Genomic DNA, 18252 nt, shown 5'->3' with positions numbered 1-18252 from the left:
AAAATATATATATCCGTAAAACAAAAACTTCCTATGAGCTGCTGCCTCCCCCTCCCCTCTCCCTGTGTGACTTGCATCTCATGCACACACACGCTATTGAGCTCTCGCTGAGCGTTCATCCTCCACCAGCTCCAAGGAGAAGCTCCTCACATTCACTTACTCCCTAGAAATCTGTGGAGGGTCTTCTATCCCCCCTAATATGGAAACGGTTGCCCCTCTGCTTCTTAAGTGACTTCTATTTGACGCCCACATTGGCTGTGAGTGGACCAAGAGGGGCCACATCTGGAACACATCGGTCTTTGAGCGTGGGAAGAAGAGAGTCTGATTTCCACCTTTCGTGGGGTCTCTTTGCTTGGTGGGGTCCAGACGGGAATGCTGTTGCATCTCCAAGTGCAGGAGGTGGGGGTTGCCTTGCAGGAGTGTGGATAGAGTGGAGACAGAAACTTATTGGGATTTTCTTCCTTCACATCTCCCTTTCATGGGACTTCCAAGCCGGCCGGGCTGGCTGTGCCATTTTTGGGGGGCTTCCACCTCTCAAAATGAGTGGAGATGTCCTCTAGCTGCTCCTGACCCTGTGTGGTGCAGCGGGGCTCGTCCCGTTTAAGTTGAGGTCTGGTGGCAACAGGCGATGGGCATGCAAAAACTAGTGGCTGCGGCTGTGGCAGTGGCGTTGGTATCGCTTATTCTCAATAATGTGGCTGCCTTTACTCCAAACTGGGTATACCAAACGATGGAGGAAGGGCGCAAGCGCAGCGTTGGTCTATGGAAGATGTGTTTGGCTGGTAGAGGATTAAGCACCAGGCCAGGACAAGGAGAAGAACGGGTGTGCCAATCTATTGGTTGGGGGTCTGAGCCATCTGGCTTACAAGAATCCCGGAACACGGTCAAGTGTAAGTATGAGTGTAACTTTTATACCTGTATCGGTCATGTTTCACCACTGTCAATGGGTCACGTGATGGCAACGTCATCATTACTAGAGTCATTGTGTACATGCTGCAATCTAAGAACTTTATAGAATATGCTAGAATAATATGTTCCATTCCAAACGATAAAATATCAATGTAAAATTATAGGAAATGCAAAAAATTCTGCCAAACCCTCACTGCACAGTCCGTAGGACGGTAACATCTACTAAGAGAAGATAAAAGTATTGCAGAAGCTGTAAAAAATGGAGAGAAAAAAATTTATGGCCTTTTAATGATGTTGGAAGTTGGTTGGATTGGTGGCAAATCTTTATGTCTATGGTCAGATTTTCCTACTACAATAATAGATCTCGGACTGATGTGGCCAGTTTCTCCTTAGTTAGGTCACAGGTCAAATATCCAAGTACAATCCTGAAGGCACTGGTTAAATAAACCTGTACTTAGTGAAGGATTTGATTTTGTGGTCCATCATTCAGACTGGCAGAATAATCGATTATTGGAGGGAACATCAATCATTCATGTCAAGGTGCAAAATTGAATTCTAATAAAACATCGCAATGGCGTGTGAATGGACCCGAATTGAGGCAATTAGACATACTAATTCATTTCCCAATATAAACTGGGGCAGATCCATCAAAACTGGTACAAACTTGGTAGAGCTGCCCAAGGCAACGAATCAGGTTGCAGCTTTTATTTAAAAAAAAGGTCCTCTGAAAAATGAGAGCTTGAATCGGATTGGTTGCTATGAGCAACTGCTCCTTTTGTTCTTTGCACTAGTTTTGATAAATCTCTGCCATTGTGTTATAATTTGGTCAGCCAGCGATGATGTAGGGGGCACCCTATTTACATGTACTGTAGATCGTCCATACAGGGGGCTTTCTGTGGATGGGATGAATGATACATGACTAGAGAGTGAAGGAATTATCATCCTGTAAACACAGAGCCACATGATTTTACAATGGACCACTTTAGTCCTAAAGACTACATTTAAAGGGATTCCCAATGATAAGCGGATTGCAGGATTACCCCTTCTGGGTCCGCAGTGATCCCATGTAATTTGTGGGGGAACCCAGCATAGAGTGTTCAATTCTTCTGCAGCGCCTCCACAGGGTAAATGAAGCACTATACAGTTCTCATTGTAATCAATGGGCTGCACAGACATAACGGGTCCCCCAGAGCGAGAGCCGCACTCCGCTTTAAGTCGATTTACTGCCCCAAACTATATAAACCCACCTATCAACAAGGTATAATTTAAAGAGTAATATAATTAAAGGGGTTAACCATTTTGCAAAGAGTGGCTCTAACTCTGGAGGACCACTGCATTACATGGAAACCCATCCATTTCAATAGATGCCATGCTTCACTTCCTCTGCATCACTGCTGTACTGAACATGACCACTTGCCTAGCTTGTTCCTTTGGCAATAGAACCAGGATCCCAAAAAAACAGCAGGGGGCTATAATGATCACCCCCCCCCCTATTAGGCACATCACTGAAAAAGCAAAACAGTGCTGTGTACCTTTCTTGTTCTATCCCTGTGTATCTTATTCTTCTAGATCAGGGGTCAGAAACCTTCGGCACTCCAGCTGTTGTAAAACTACAACTCCCATCATGCCCTGACAGCCAAAGCATTTATTAATCCAGCCAAAGTCTGTGATGGCATGCTGAGAATTGTAGTTTCACAATAGCTGGAGTGCCAAAGGTTGCTGACCCCTGATCTAGATCCAGTAAGTAACTAAGCTACAGCAGCCATTTTAGCCGATGTAACGATCATTTAGTCTTAGAGTCACTCAGGCTTTACAAAAATGCAAAGTCCCTGCTTCCTCCTCCCTCTTTTCCTCTATCCACTGGTCTCTTTGCAACTTCTCCTGTTTTTCACTGGAAGTTAAATGCTAGAAAAATCATGTGAAATATTAGCTTTTTTTCCAACAAAATGATGGTGTCTTAATACAGTGTCCTGGGGAAATGACTATAACCAGAGATTCGCACACAAACCAAGGAGAAAAAGTCTAGGAACCCTTCAAAGTAAAGTATATACAGATTCCTTCAATAAAAAGCTGGTTTTCCTGCACGTCCAAGAATGAAGAGGTTTTTAAGGCCTATCCCCTATTCCTCTGTGTAAGACGATTTAGGATATTAACCCCTTATGTTAGTGAGAGGAGCGAGAGATGTAATGTGATGCTATTCTCACCAGCAGAGAAATGGTTACACAGAAAACGCACAGCATGCATTAGGTCACTGGTAATAAAACATTCATCATTCACTTTCCTTCCCCCCTCTTCTGCTCCCCCAAAGGTCAAATACCACATGTAGAAAGCGGCGTGTTAAACAGTGTGCAGCTTTGTAAAGTGCATGTTACAGGATAGTGTGCAGCGCCGGCCAGCGCTCAACGCCAATTCTCTGCCGCCTCAATGTTCATTTTCTAACAATCAACTATAGTTTAGAACTTGTGTGACTTCTTGTGGGACCGCTGCCCTGGGATCATGTAGTGTGCAAACTACAGTAACCCCATTATAGCCCCAAGAATGACAAATGAAAAGGTATCCAAATGTCATATTTAATAAACCTACATCAATATATTAGGGCAGTGGGGTACATAGAAGAGCGGCAAAAATTAAAATGCCCCCCCCCCCATTGTGGTGCCCAGTTTTGCCACCCAGGACAGAAGAGATGGGTGTTTGCCAACCCAAACTGCTGCTTTGTCTAGAATGCAGTTCCTCTGGTGAGGGGATTCCTGCCCTGGTTCTCAACACCCAATGGCAAAATGGATGGAACAACAGGGACTAGGCTCCCATTCTCCAAGGGTCCCAGAATAGCCAAATGGCCTGTCTGTTTGGTATGTACGCAATTGTATTGTGGGGTTATTTAAAGTATATCCGTCACCAATTTTTGGGGTGTAATCAGTATTAGTTTACAATATATCTCCTTGTGGAAATTCAGGTAAATTATATCTTTTACTTTTTCCAGTGTCTTTTTGCTATTTTTTTTAGCAACTTTCACTTTGAAGTGAACGAGTCTAAAAGGGGTGTCTTGTGTCTGAATGAGTCTACAGGCTGGAGGTGCATCGAGGGCTCCGACCAATCAGATTTAGCTAGCAGAGTATGTCAAGTGACTTGATCACCCAAACAGCTGCTAAATCCTGTATTGTAATATGGCTGGACAAGGGCAGAACCTCTAATGGATATACATAAGCAGTAATTTTATTAAGATACATGGATAAAACTCAGTACAGCGGCAGTGTAAATTAGCATAATACAGGCTGCTGTTTACACAAACTATAATCTGCTACTTTAGTAAAATAGCCTCTAGTCTGCTGACAGATCTGCTCTGAACAGTAGGCTGTAGTTTACAGCGGTATGTATTGTGAATGGAGCAGACCGACATTGATAGTCTTACAAGAGATGTTCCATGGAGCACCAAAATTAAGAGGGGGTTGTCGCACACCCCTGTCCATATGCTCTACCCTCTATCAGCCAGGGTGGAGAGCCGCTCACAAACAGTGGCCCTCCTTCCGGTGAACTTAAACCATCCATGTATTACACAGATGATCATTCATGTGAATGGCCACCGTATAATACTACATTTGGAGTTGGGAAATGTATAGCTGATGGAAACTTCTCCCAGAAAACAGAAGATTGTCAGAGGTGTGTGAAGCCAGACCCACGACCTTCATCATAAAAGGGGTTTACTTCATGAGACCTCCTACTTAAATAGTTAAAGTAGAACTCCAATGAAAAATTGTATTACTGTGGCCGTGTTGTGAGTCTCATAGACTTACATAGAGAAACTGGCTTCCAGTCCGCACATAAGACGCTATGTGAATCAGAAAGTCAGCTTACAGGTCACGTGACTGAACAGGGGAGCCGAACGGAGCCTATGGATTGGAAGATAGACGCTCGGTCTGAAAATAAATATAATTTACATGCACAAGATACAGCAATAGCGTTTTTCATGGGAGTTCTTCTTTAAGAAATCCCCCAAACCTAATGTAATGCTTCATTTCCACTTGAGTGGCACCAGGTAGTAACAGTTGATTGCGGAGCCCACCGCCCAAACAGCTAGGCACAGGGGGGCCTGTTTGTTCATTTACTTTGTACAATCCTTTTAATCCGTCTGAGCAGAACTTTAAATGCAGCTCTGGACTATAATACAGAGTGGAACTCCGGATCAGTGCTAGATCAGTAACGTGGGGCAGGATATCCAAAACGCCATGTGCAGGATACAGAACAGCATGTGCTATTAACCCAAATATAGTGTAGTGCAGTGTACGGAGATTATAAAGATACCATAGTATTTAATAGTAGAAGTCACCATAGCAGAATGTAGCCATAACATTCATACACAACCGTAGGGAGGAGAAATTAACATCCACTGTCGTTCTAGAGGAACTCCACACAATCCCTGTAGTGGCCCCTTCATCATTCACCATAGAACGGTTCTATAGGTTTATGATCTGTACATCTATAGTCAATGGAGCTATTTTAGAAATAGATAGGTGATAATTGTCTGATCGCTGGGGGCCCCACCGATCGTGAGAACGGGGGTCCTGAACTCTTCGTTCCTCCTCACTGCACCCCCTGCAGGGAGGAGGAGCTTGACTGGAGCGGAGGTCAAGCATGAGTCCATTCAATGTCTATGACACAACCGAGTTCTATACAGAGGGGTGTAAATACATAACATGAAATGCTAAAAACAAACAAGTACAATTTACATGAGCTTAGTGAATGATAGACCGGTATCGAGAAGAGAGGACTGTGTCTGAAGGCTTACAATCTACACAATAAGTATGTATGCAGTAGTAACTAAAGCTCTGTTCACATTTGCATTGGAGGCTAAATTACATTAGATTTGTATGCAGTGATATTCTTTCTGTCAAAACGCCAGACACCACGATGGAAGTCAATGGGGTCTGCTGGGCACCTCTGGTATGCGTCGAACGACAGATCTGGTAGCCCTCTTGCACACGACCGAGTGCCACTCGGGACGTTTTTCCCAACAATCGAGTGGCACCCAATAGTTTTCAAGCACCCATTCACTTTAGGGGGTGAATCGGGTCCGTGAAAACGGACCGACTCTCCGATCCAAGGAAAGTTAGAACATGTCCTATCTTTCCACGGATCACAGACGAGACTCGGGCGGCACACACGGTCGTGTGCATTAGGGCTTAAAGTGTCGTGGCTTAAGTTATGAACAGAAGCCATGTCGCAAGTTTGAACATAGCCTAAGTATGTAAATAAGAATGCAGAATGCTCCCCCTAGTGGTGGCTGCAGGCAGCTAGAATTACTTAATTCACCGAAAAAAAAAAAAAAAGAGCTCAAACCATTATAAACATACATTATGAAATTTACCTATACAGAATTTTGAAACTATTTAAAGAAGTGACAATGACATGTAAGAAACATTTTGCGCTTCTAGCTTGCAGCCCCCAGTCATGTCGGTGTGCAATTTATAATGCAATATGTGCAGTATATATTTATTTTTTGGGGGTTTGGAATTTCCCTTTAAATATTAAAGCTGTTACAGTCATATTGGCTCGCTCGCAATGATACTATTTTAGTCCTTCTCTGGTTGAAATGCTTCTTTGTAAAAATATCTAATTTTTGTTTTGGTCTAAAAAAAGAAAATTGGGTACACATAAAATGGGTGTAGTGACAATGTTTCCTGTTCCATCTTCCTCCGCAGTGCAGTTTGACATGATGAGGGCATGCAATCTGATTGCAACGGTTGCCCTGACTGCTGGGCAACTCATTTTCCTCATGGGTCTATTGGAACTGCCCATTATTACCCAGGATTCTCAGTGGTGGGAAGAAGCAATAGCCGCCGTTTTTCAACTTGCAAGTAAGTATGACACGTGATAAATGACTTGTATGTGTATGGAGGTGAACAGTATAAATTGCACTGTAGATGCCGTCAGCTGTCGGAAGGAGCAAGAAGCAATTGGGGTATAGAAATAAAATCCAAGGAACAAGAGCTGCAGAGACGGCACTGAAATATTGGCCTAAGCACGGAGATTGGGGCAGCAAGACTGAACACTGACAAATGTAAGGTCGAATTGAAATATTCACCCACCATGCCTACCTACTAAGGAACTCAGGAGAACCAAGGATTTATTGATAAACGCTCTGCAATGTTTTCAGGGGTATATGTCTAACCACATAATATTAACTCCAAGGTATTATAGTACTACTTTAAAGTGGAACTAAACCTTCAACAAACTTCTGACATATCATAGTGACCTGTCAGAAGTTTGTTGATCGGTGGGGGTCCGCGCACGGAAAACCCCCATCGATCGCTAAAACAAAGCGGCAAAAGTGCTCAGGTGAGCGCTGAGCCACTTCGTTCCTGATCGGCTTTTTAGACTTTCTATTGAGTCCATACACCGTTATGTTGGCTTTCTGAGAAAAGCCGATCAGAAACCAAGCGGCTCAATGCTCACCCGAGCCCTTCTGCCGCTTTGTTTTAGCGATCAGTGGGGGTCTCAGTGCTCGCACCCCCACCGATCAAAACTTCCGACATGTCACTGTGACATGTTGAAAGTTTAGTTACACTTTAAGTTTTTATAGAGGGTCAGAGCTACTCTAGGCAAAATAAGGCCTAGTTCACATCGCGTTTTTTCCTTTCGTCTGAGGTATAGGGTGTCTTCTGAAGTATACCTCAGACTGAAATGTATCCTACTGTATAGGCACACAGTGCAATACATCACCCGAATGCCCCAGGCAAAGCACCACCTGAAGTGCCGTGCCCGAGGAAGCTTTTGACGTCACTGTCCATATATAATAGTGATGTCAGGAGATTTGCGATGCAGAAGTTCCCGGCTAGAGCGTCTGGCCAGCAACCCTGGAGAAGCCCCTTGACGTTGCTATCAGTATATGGAGTATCAGTGATATAGAATTACAAAGTTTCACCAAACACAGAGTCCCTGGCTGCTTTCAAAGCAGTAACTGGCCAGTTACGTCACTGAGGCTATCCCAGTAAATTTCCAGTGCCGTAGCTTCCCCAAGCAGAGATAGCAGCCGAGGCTCCGGCTGCTTTTAAGTTCTTGCAGTCGCGAGGGATATATTGCCGCTGTTTGGGTGATGTCTGGAGACCCCAGCCAGAGCGCTTCTTAAGGGCACAGTAACAGCTTTGGGATGAAGTTGGTCTTATCCCTTAACATCAGTGTATCAGTGTTGACCTAACACTCTGTGGATGAACAGAAGTGACTCTAGTGTACAGCTTTGAAAACGTGTGTTTTTTTGTTTTGTTTTTAAAATAAAACACTATATGGAGTACATAGAGTGTGATTGGTGCAACTTAGAAATAATTTATAATAAAATGTAATTACAACTTTTTGAAATACAGCTGCTTTGTATCCTGTATATAGAGCAGCTGTATCTAGCGCCGAAACCAGAATCCGTCAGGTCAGCGGCACTGTTGGGTTCTGTGACAGCGGGTCCTGCATCTCTGACACGCAGGATCGAAGTGTTACCGATCACATCTAAGTTATGAACTTAGATGTGATTGATAACAGCTTGATCCTGCGTGTCCCGCAAGTCACTGAACCCGTCAGTCCTGCGGATGTGACGCATACAGGTTTCAGCACTAGATATAGCTGCTCTGTATACAGGATACAAAGCAGCTGTATCTCAAAAAGTAAAAAGAGTTTATAATAAAATGTAAATTACAAAGTTGCACCAAACACACTGATACACATAGCCTACATAGCCTTTAATGTCCATGGCTTTTGAATGATATTTAACAAGACCATATGGATAGGATATATAGGGGTCTACAAAGATGTTGCCCTGTATGTCAAATATGACCTCATGCTGGTCCTTTGTGCTTCAGGCGGAGGTCAGGCTTGATTTTGTCAAGGACTTGTTTGTTTTTCTTGCTGTTTGTGGTTATCTCACAGTGCGACTTTAAAGGGAAAAACAAACAAGAACGCGATGTTCCACTCAAATGCCTGCTTGATAAATCCATGACATAAAACCGATGAACACCTGCAGTGCTAGCACAGGCCTAATAGTTTACACAATAAAAGTATTTTCCATTATCTCACTACGGCATGCTACGGGACTACCCCTTTAAGCTGCTTCCTCAACAATTTTTCTCTTCCAAAGCCCCCCCTTTCCATTTTTAATGTCCCGAGCTTTCAAGGCCCAGTTTGCATAACAGGTAGTAACAGGCATTTCCTCCTCCTGTGGGGGGACATCCTGGCGCCCTTCAGTCTCTGTCCCTTCGCCCAGTGTTCAGAGCAGACTACAGCACAAAAAAAAAGGAAGCTAGGGGCAGGCTAAATATAGCCGCGGGGAGTGTGCATGCCGCTGTGTATGCCGCTGTGTGCCATGAGAGACAAAATAACAACACACTCCATTTCCTTCCCATTCAAAACAGGCAGAAGGACAGCGGCCACTGCAAAGAATGCTGCCAATCTGTATTACTACCAGCGGGCATTCATACATGCATGTAATGGACAGTCCTGCTGAGATCTGCTATTATTATTATACTTCCCTCACTAAAACAGAGTAATAAAAGTGGAAAGAAAATACCAGTAAAAAAAATAAATAAATTAATGAGGATTAAAATTGTTCAAGCTTTACAAAATCCTGCAGACCCTTCCAATTCAGAATTTGGGGGTCAGACCTCAGACCAAGGCATCTTTTAAATGGACACTAACTTTTCAAACAACTTATGCTAATCTAATAATATACCTGAAATAGATCAACTTTGTCGTTTACTTACGGTTAAAATTTAGTTGTTTTATCCATGCAAATCCTGTGTGAAGTTACTGACACTAGGTGTCTCCCTTCCTGTAATCTGCGGTCCACCCCTTGTTGTCATGCAAGATCTGTTCCTAGTTAGAGAGCAGAACGGACAGGCTGCAGAATGTGGTGTGTCTCTTCACTGCCTGCCTATACTAGTCTATGGAGAGGGGGAGGGAGCGAGTCAGCAACAGACACGTTGCCAATACAAGTCTATTGGGAGGCGTGAGCAGGAGTAGAAAGCAGAAGCAGAGTGAGAAAGACACAGGCTGCTGGTAAGATTTCTATGTCACCCCAGTGCTGGATTCTCAGCTAAACTGCTCTGTACAATCTCCTCTATGTTGCTGCAACTTCTATACATGTGACAGATAGAGATAGGAGAATAGGAATCTCCTCTTCTCTGTGTGGGGACGTTTAGAAGACATGATCGCCATTAGGATCCAACCACTAGCTCAGAGAAAACTGAGAATTAGAGATAGAGCCTGCAGAGGAGAAAACTGCTAAAAAAAAAAAATGCATAATACAACTCATATAATGGTCAGAAATAGTGTTATTCCTCATGTACACACATGTGACAGCTTATTTTGAGAAGTTATCTGAAAAGTTAGTTATTCTTTAATGTGGATTTACCTTAAAAAAAACCTTTATGTAATGTTCTTTGCATTATGATGGGAAACACTAACAAAGCTTATCCCATTCTTTTACAGGTTTTGTTCTGGTCATAGGTTTGGTGACCTTCTACCGAATTGGACCCCACACAACTCTATCCTGGTCCTGCTACCTAGATATTGGTGCTTGCCTACTGGCAACATTGGCAGCTGCTATTCTTATTTGGAACATCCTCCACCGGCGGGAGGATTGTATGGCACCCCGAATCATTGTCATCAGCCGTACACTAACGGACCGCTTCCGCAGAGGCCCAGACAATGATTACGTTGAATCTCCCTGCTGATAAAGGCACAGAGAAAACGAAGAGGTGTAAATCCCTATGTATTAAATGTACACATATGTATCACACCATTTATTTACATACCAGGGGCCTTTATTTCAGACTTTTTCTGTGGGTGGACTTCTCACAATGTGTATGGATGCAATATGGAGAACCTACTGCTAACACCAATCATCTGACCCCGTACATATATTGTGCAAAAACAAACTGTTTAGTTCATTGTTGGTACCAGAAGGCGGCCATATCTTGCATCGGACCGGTCACAGGGCCATAAAGTTTTACCACCCTTCTAGAACTTTGTGGTGAAGAAGCCAACAGTGCAACGCAGCACTTTCTTCTTCTAAAAAACGTGTGGATCAACAGTGATAGAAAATAAGAAGAAGGTTACAGGACCAAGTCGCTCAGGATTCTCCATTTATGAACCTAGTGAGCTTCAAATGATCACAGATCTGGTCTTTCAAAAGGATTTAACAGACTGAACCAACAGGTCATTCTCCTTATTATTCATTCAAGGACCCGTACAAATGAGCAGAGAAAATATTAGAAGTGACCAATTTTATATCCTATTAATGTATGATAATAAGCAATACCAGTATATTTTAATGTTTTGTTATTTATCACCATTTTGCGTTATAAGTAAAAAAAAACAACAACATTGCTGTGATGATTTTTTTTTGTACAACTTTATATAATCCATACAGCCACCAAGATACTCCATCACTAAAAATACACAGTAGATATCCCTGGCGGATATAAAAATAATATATAAATAGAGACTACCCCTGAAAAGCAGCGGATTTTCTCGAGGCAAGCCATTGCCAGACATCTCCCTGCAGCAGCCACTGGAGTGGAATAGTAGAATTACATGGCGACAATTCAGATAAATGGCTGCCCACGTAATGCAAGGACACGCAAATCCGCCAGAACAAGAGCCACTGCTGGTTAGTGAGCGGGGACCCCCTTCCATGATGTCCATATAAGGCATATGGGCAGGGATTGTGTTGATGGGACAACCCCTTTAAACTCAATACGAGAGAGCTCTGAAAGACTGTTTGGCTCTATTTTTATGTTGCGGTCAAATTGTAATAGATCAAAATAACTTTTTTTTTTTGTTACCAAAAACAGGCACAGATCCTGCGATATATTCCCATTCAACGGCTAAAGGTTTTATCCCATCATGACAAATCTTTCCCCATATGTAACAGCGACAACTAAAAGGGGAAATGAAATTGGTAGCCAACAGGAAAAACAACTGCGTGCTGGGTGTCTCATGAGCAGTCTCTCGGGTTAAAGGTTTTGTCTGTGATGAGACAGCCCTTTTAATTAAATAGATTGAAATCAATGTAATGAGCAATTTTTGACATGGCACAAATGGAGGTGACAACCGGTCACAATGAAAATCAGCATGAATTATATATAGGAGGAGGGAAAAAGACGTGCAATAGTGGTATATATCCCGTCGCCTCCACTTTACATTCTAAACTGCTAATGATGTAGTGTCCTCAATGTAAAACTTCCCTTCTCCGTGCAGCATTAGCACAAATTTCTCCAGATCCTCAATACCAGCCAAAGCTACTTCCCTTTCAACTCATCATTTACTGAGCACTTCCTAAGTGGTGTGAAAATGTGTCTATTAAAGAAACAACTTGCACCATAGTGTGGACTTCCTTTTGAAGTCACAGCTTGAGTGTATTTCCTTTGTCAAGTGAGAGAAGCATCAGTCTCCTATACAATCACTGTCCTCCAGGAAGAGGGTTCAAGACCATTTCCCTTTAAATTAAATGGTGCAAATTGTCCGTGCAAAAATAACCTGTGCACTTTGTCTGGACATAAATTTGAATTGTCGAGCAATGGAACAAAAAATAATAATAAGGGGGTTGTCTCATGACGCCATTGATGACATAGCGCTAGGATATGCCATTGATGTCCAATCGGTCGCATCTGACGGCTGGGGTTGCCAGGGTATGCTAGGAAAGCGCAGACTCTGTTTCCTATCCGCTCTGCTCAGCTTTGGTCAACCATTGGCTAAATAAAGTGGGTGGAGCCATCACAAGGTGAAGTGGAATGGCGCTTTGCTAATGTTGCTGCCACTTTGTTTTTGTGATTGGTGGATGTCACAGTATTGGACCTGGCGAAAAGCGTAAGCTTGGAAAAATTAACTACTCCAAGTTGGATCATGGTCTATGTAGGGGTTACTAGAAAGGAAACACCCATGTAAGTTGTATGTACATATATGTATATATAAATATAGTGTTCATCCTACCTCTTTATGAGCTTGATTGACTTGAAGGCTTCATCCATGTCTCCTACGGTGAGGTAGAAGCTGAAGTTCAGTAAGGCATCTTGTGTCGCCTTCTCACAGTCCTCTAGTCCAATGAAGTCTCGCAGTGGCTTCTTGGCCACCATATGGGGGATTTGCGGTGAGCCCACTTCTGTACTTTCAGATTTGTCTTCATCCTCACCAGGCTGTGAATGTACAATGAAAATAAAGCTTAAAGCCGTAACATAGTGAGCAGTATGCACATTTAGACGGAACTTGCATCCTGAAGGTTACTTAGACGGCAACAAAATCTAAAGTGGTCAGCTTACAAAAGGGTCATGTTTTAGGTAGCGATACTTCTAGAAAAAGCAGACCCTATTTACAAATCTCATACAACCCCTTTAAGTTCAGAAAACATTATGAGAGTCTAATTAAAGGTACACCATATAGGTCCTATATTTATATTGCGTTGCTTGACTGCAGCATTTTTCCCCTCACAGTTATTTTTATTCATTGCCATTGTTCTTTCTTGTCCGGTCCTCGCAGGCCATTAAAGTCAGCAGCAAAGGGTATCATCTCGCAGCTGCCTATACAGCTATGGGCCAATAAACAATGTAACTATGGCTTTATATTGTATCCTGTAGTGCAGCATTTCACAATACATTAGTCATACCATAGTCAAACGCAAAGAAGACTGAAACAAACTCATGCTTGTGAGACAGAGATCCTGACCCAAACATGATGCAATGGAAATTGTATCTTTATATGGTTTACCTATAGTGGAGCTAGAAGTGAAGTGTCACCTGTAAGTTTGGGAACGGAGTATATATTCATTGACTTATATACTTCAGTTATCAGAATTCCATACACACACTCACGAGTAACATAAAAACAAAAAACAAAAACACACACAGGCCCCATGCACACGGCCGTGCCCATAATCATGGGTTGTGATTGCAGGCACGGCCGGCCGTGGACAGCTACCCGAATTTTCGGCCGGTGCTCCATATGGGAGCCAAAGTATGGGAGCACGGCCAGGAAAGGCAAAAGATAGGACACGTCCTATCTTTTGCAGTACACTTCTATGGCCCGGACACCTTCCCGTAAATAAACGGGAAGGTGTCCGTGGACAATAGATGTGAATGGGTCCGTAATTGCAGACGGCAATAACGGGCGATTTTTACGGTCGTGTGATGGGGCCATAGTGTAAAGATTTAGATATACAAGACCAAACATGTCTAACTCTCCATGTGTTTTAAAAGCCAAATCGAGAGGAAAAAAATAAAAGAAAAGAAAAAGCTCTGCCATGTGGACATTTGTATACTTACAACAGGCTGATAAACACAGCCTCTCCGGAATAACAACTGAAGGCAATAGCAAAAAAATATAAAAAATACAAAACAGAAATTAAATGTAACATGCAAAGCAAAAATACACAGAAATGTATATCCGAAAATAACAAAGAAGCAAATAGACGAGCAGACAATGAACTGAAGAAACGGACAAAAAACACATGGTTTTTGCTTATGTGTAGATTATTCCCGCCCGGTCTCACATGGAAGTGCCTATAAATAATAGTCGCTTTGCCTCCCTCTGCCCAAGAGGTCATACATCTGGTTACATCTGTTATTTGCATCCAAGCAGCAGCATCAATGCAGCAACTGTGGAATAATAAACCATTGCTCTCGGTTGCACGGTTCTTGCAGTCAGTAGCAGAGAGTGTGTGCATAAGGAAAAAAATACGATTACAATTATTATTTTTTTAAGCTTTTCCAGCACAGCCTACACCCCTGAACATTTCACAGACACTTCCTTAGTGAGCTCCGTAGCATAATTAGGCCATGACCCCGAACGCCAAAAACTGCATCAGAATTGTGTGTGATCATGGCCTTAGGGCTGTGTGTGAATCTCTGCTGTACTCTAGCATGTCACCATCTAGCTACATATTAGTAGAATGCAAATGGCCAACAAAGCCCCATTCCTAGTGTCAGTTTGCTAGTGGCAGGGCAAATAACCCTGTTGCTATGTCCCCCAAAAGAGAATTTGTGTGTTACACTTAGGCTCTGTTCACACTTCTTGAGTTTTTTTTTTATTATTAACGGATACCACTGGCGCCCGATGGAACCCATTGACTTGCAATGGTGACCATCAGGTTCCAGTGTGTTATCTATTGATTCGACACTACATTCAGCGCTATTCTTCCTCTCAAATCTGATTGGACTGCCGACGGAGGCTTCGAATGAGACTCTGACGGCAGTGCTAACAGAGCCTCACCTGGATTTGAAGAACATGTTTTTATTCCTTTTCTCAATGAATGATAACAAATCCAGTCTTTATGTGCCTTTACAGGCTTTTTCTGCACAATAACTCCTCTTATTTACCTTTCTTGTGAAATAATAATGTGGGACCTCAATACCGAGAAGGGACTGGAAGGAGGTAGGTCGTGGAAAGCTTTCTTGAAGTAGCAGGCCATGCTCTTGGGTGCTGAAAAATGACAAAACCAGCACATCCTCCTGTAAATAAAAGGAATCGGAGCTGTTAACACCTGATACAATTCACTGGACTGTTTCTAATCAATCAATGGTGGAAAGTAATCTTTCCTTACTCTTCAAAATGAAGTTCTGCAGCAGATGAGGTGTGCATTTTAAAGGTTTTTTTTCCATCTTAGTCATTTATGGCATATCCATAGGATATGCCATTAATGTCTGATCCAATGCAAGTCCCAGCTCTGAGACTCACACCTATATAGAGAACGGGGGTCCTGTCCGGTGCGCTGATCGCTGGGCGTAATTCCAGGCAGGAACTAGTATAGAGGGAACCGTGGATATGCGCATCTCTCCATACTGTTCAATGGAAGTTACGGAAACAGCAAGCGCTTTTTGGCTGTTTTCCATAACTCTGATACAACAGAACGGAGAGAGTCTCGTGAATGTGCGGTTCTCTCCACTAATCCCCGCCTGGAATCTGTGGCCAGCAGCTGCTGCACCAGACGACCCCCTACTACTTTCGATGTCGGCAAGATGTAGCCCATGAAAGACGTGATGTGTGGTGGTCTGGATGGTGGGTATATAAGTGTATGTGATAGGCTGTCTGAACACATATCACTCGTTGTTGTCATGGGTAAAAGGTGCACTTTATCAGAGTTGCAAAAAGGGATGATTATTGGATTTCGGGCCGAGGGTTTTCGGTATTTCTCAAACAGCGCAGTTTGTGGACAGTTCGCGTGCTGCGGTGGTGAAAGTGTATCGTGAGTGGTCAAATGGCACCATTGGGAATAACCGGCTTGGAAACACATTGATGTGAGAGGTGAATGTCGGCTATGAAGGTGCGCGAGGGCCGAGTGACACGCTACAGTGGAGCTGCCCACCATAAAAATCAACCAGGGGGCTACCAGACGTGTGTCTAAGACAGTTCAGCGAACTGTACTGCGTATGGGGCTCCGAAGTAGACGAACGGTCACTGTAACTATGCTAACAAAGGTGCAACGGAAAAAAAAGCCTTAAATTTGCACGGCAGTATCGGATTTGGACAACCGATGATTGGCAAAGGGTTGTCTTCTCCGATGAGTCGCGTTCTCTGCTTCATCGAACGGATGGACGTTAGCGTGAAACATCAGAGAACAAACACCCGGCAACCATTGCTGGAAGAACACAAGCCGGTGGCGGCAGCGTTATGATCTGGGGTATTTTTTCGTGGCATTCTCTGGGCCACTCATCCATGTGGAAGGCACTCTGGACCGATTTGAGTATGAATCCATCGTTGCAGGTCACATTCACCCATACATGCTGTTTGTCTTCCCTGGGGCAGATGGAATCTTCCAGCAAGACAATGCGACATGTCACCCGGCTAGAAATGACCGACAGTGGTTGGAAAAGCACGACCCCCCTTCCAAGCACTTCCCTGGCCCCTAATTCACCAGACTTGAACCCAATTGAGCATCTGTAGGACCTCGATCGTCTTGTTGGCTCCAAGGATCCTCCCCCACGCACCCTGCAGCAAATGTGGGATGCTCTGCAGTCAGCACGACGCCAGACACCGGAGACTACCGACCAGCACCTTATTGAGTCACTGCCCACCCGTCTAGTGCTGTCCGTGCTGCACACGGCAGTTACTCTGCAGATAAGCTGGTGGTCATAATAATGTGACTCGTCTGTGTACTTTTATGGTTCACACACATGGTATACAAATCTATCCTGGTCATGGACACTCCGGTGCACAGCTCCTTAACATGATACAGCTCTGATACCTGTACTGTTGTGAACCATACACATGTTTGATCATTACATGACCAGGACAGATGTTAACCCACTGCAAGTAAACAATAAAATTATCCTACTTAATGATAGCAAGCAGAGATCTTGAAAACCATGAGAAATTGATATAGGCCGTAAATCGATTAACTTTTTCTTATACCTAAAAATAAGATTTATTTGCTGAAACCAATATAAAAGACTGTAAGGTTGTACATATTACCTTTCCATGGGGAACCTCCACAAGCTGGTTGTGTTTCGGTGATGGATGCACTGAATTTGGGATGGCCAGCATTGCCTCACATACTAGTAGCCGAGGTTCACTTTGATCCCAGAAGTGACTGATAGGGATGCGGTCAAGGAGTTTTGTGTTGTCTGGAACGTTGCTGTTGATTGGAAGGAGTTGAGAAAACTTACAGTCATTTATATACAGTCATAACAATACTCTTGGCCCTCCTAAATACTATACTCCAGGTTTTTCCAATATCTGAACAAACATTAACCTTATTCTTGCGCTTTAAATTTAGAAATGATATTGCCCCTTACCCCAATAGCAGATGGACAAGTATATTGCCAACCCAGCTACTCTCTTGCCAAGAATAATTCTCAATTGGCTCAATTTATCTTTGTATATGAAGTTTTCCCAATATAGTTAAATCCCCACGCTCAGTGAGTAACTACTACAACAGTCAGGAACTACATAGGTGCTGCTTACTGCAGTTCTATAGCACTGGCAACGAATCTTTACCCTGCCGGTAGGATTTATATTGCCGCACCGGATCTAGTACTTTATAAAGCACGAGTTGACAAGCCTGCAGTACATATCCCTCCCAAAATTTCTTACGCGTCCATATTGGTTGGAGAATCCTGTTGATCTGCTTGGCCATTCCAGAAGTCAAAGAATGACATGGTGTCCAGATCAACATCGTAGAAGTACATTTTGGAATCTAGGTGACGGTCAGCCTGGAAGAGGAATCATTACAGGGTTAAATGAGAAGGGATCAAATGCGTTCAATGCTTTGCTCAGATAAAGTATACACACTAAACGATAGGCGATTAATGGAAATTTGTGGAAAAATCCTTTAAGCACCCCTTAACAGTGGTCCTGTACGGTTGATAATGTCAA

The 18252-nt window shown here is 43.2% G+C and overlaps 2 protein-coding genes across 2 annotated transcripts in view; one reads left to right on the top strand and one right to left on the bottom strand.

Annotated features, from left to right (window-relative positions):
* IFT140 (intraflagellar transport 140) overlaps window positions 1–18252 on the bottom strand; it is a 54631-nt gene that overhangs the window by 14432 nt on the left and 21947 nt on the right. The window contains exons 15-18 of the mRNA XM_075830382.1: window positions 17971–18089; window positions 17350–17512; window positions 15258–15389; window positions 12880–13082 (exon numbers count right to left, since the gene is read on the bottom strand). Coding sequence (XP_075686497.1) covers window positions 12880–13082; window positions 15258–15389; window positions 17350–17512; window positions 17971–18089 — 617 coding nt within the window. The remainder of the gene's footprint in view (window positions 1–12879; window positions 13083–15257; window positions 15390–17349; window positions 17513–17970; window positions 18090–18252) is intronic.
* On the top strand, window positions 32–11269 carry TMEM204 (transmembrane protein 204). The gene is made up of 3 exons (XM_075830383.1): window positions 32–890; window positions 6606–6761; window positions 10375–11269. Exons 1-3 carry the CDS (start codon window positions 629–631, stop codon window positions 10617–10619), a joined length of 663 nt encoding a protein of 220 aa, XP_075686498.1. The 5' UTR covers window positions 32–628; the 3' UTR covers window positions 10620–11269.

This window comes from Rhinoderma darwinii, chromosome 6 (genome assembly GCF_050947455.1).
Source record: "Rhinoderma darwinii isolate aRhiDar2 chromosome 6, aRhiDar2.hap1, whole genome shotgun sequence".
Classification (NCBI taxonomy): Eukaryota; Metazoa; Chordata; class Amphibia; order Anura; family Rhinodermatidae; genus Rhinoderma; species Rhinoderma darwinii.
Note: the sequence above shows the minus strand (reverse complement) of the source record. Positions and strands in the feature narration are given on the sequence as shown.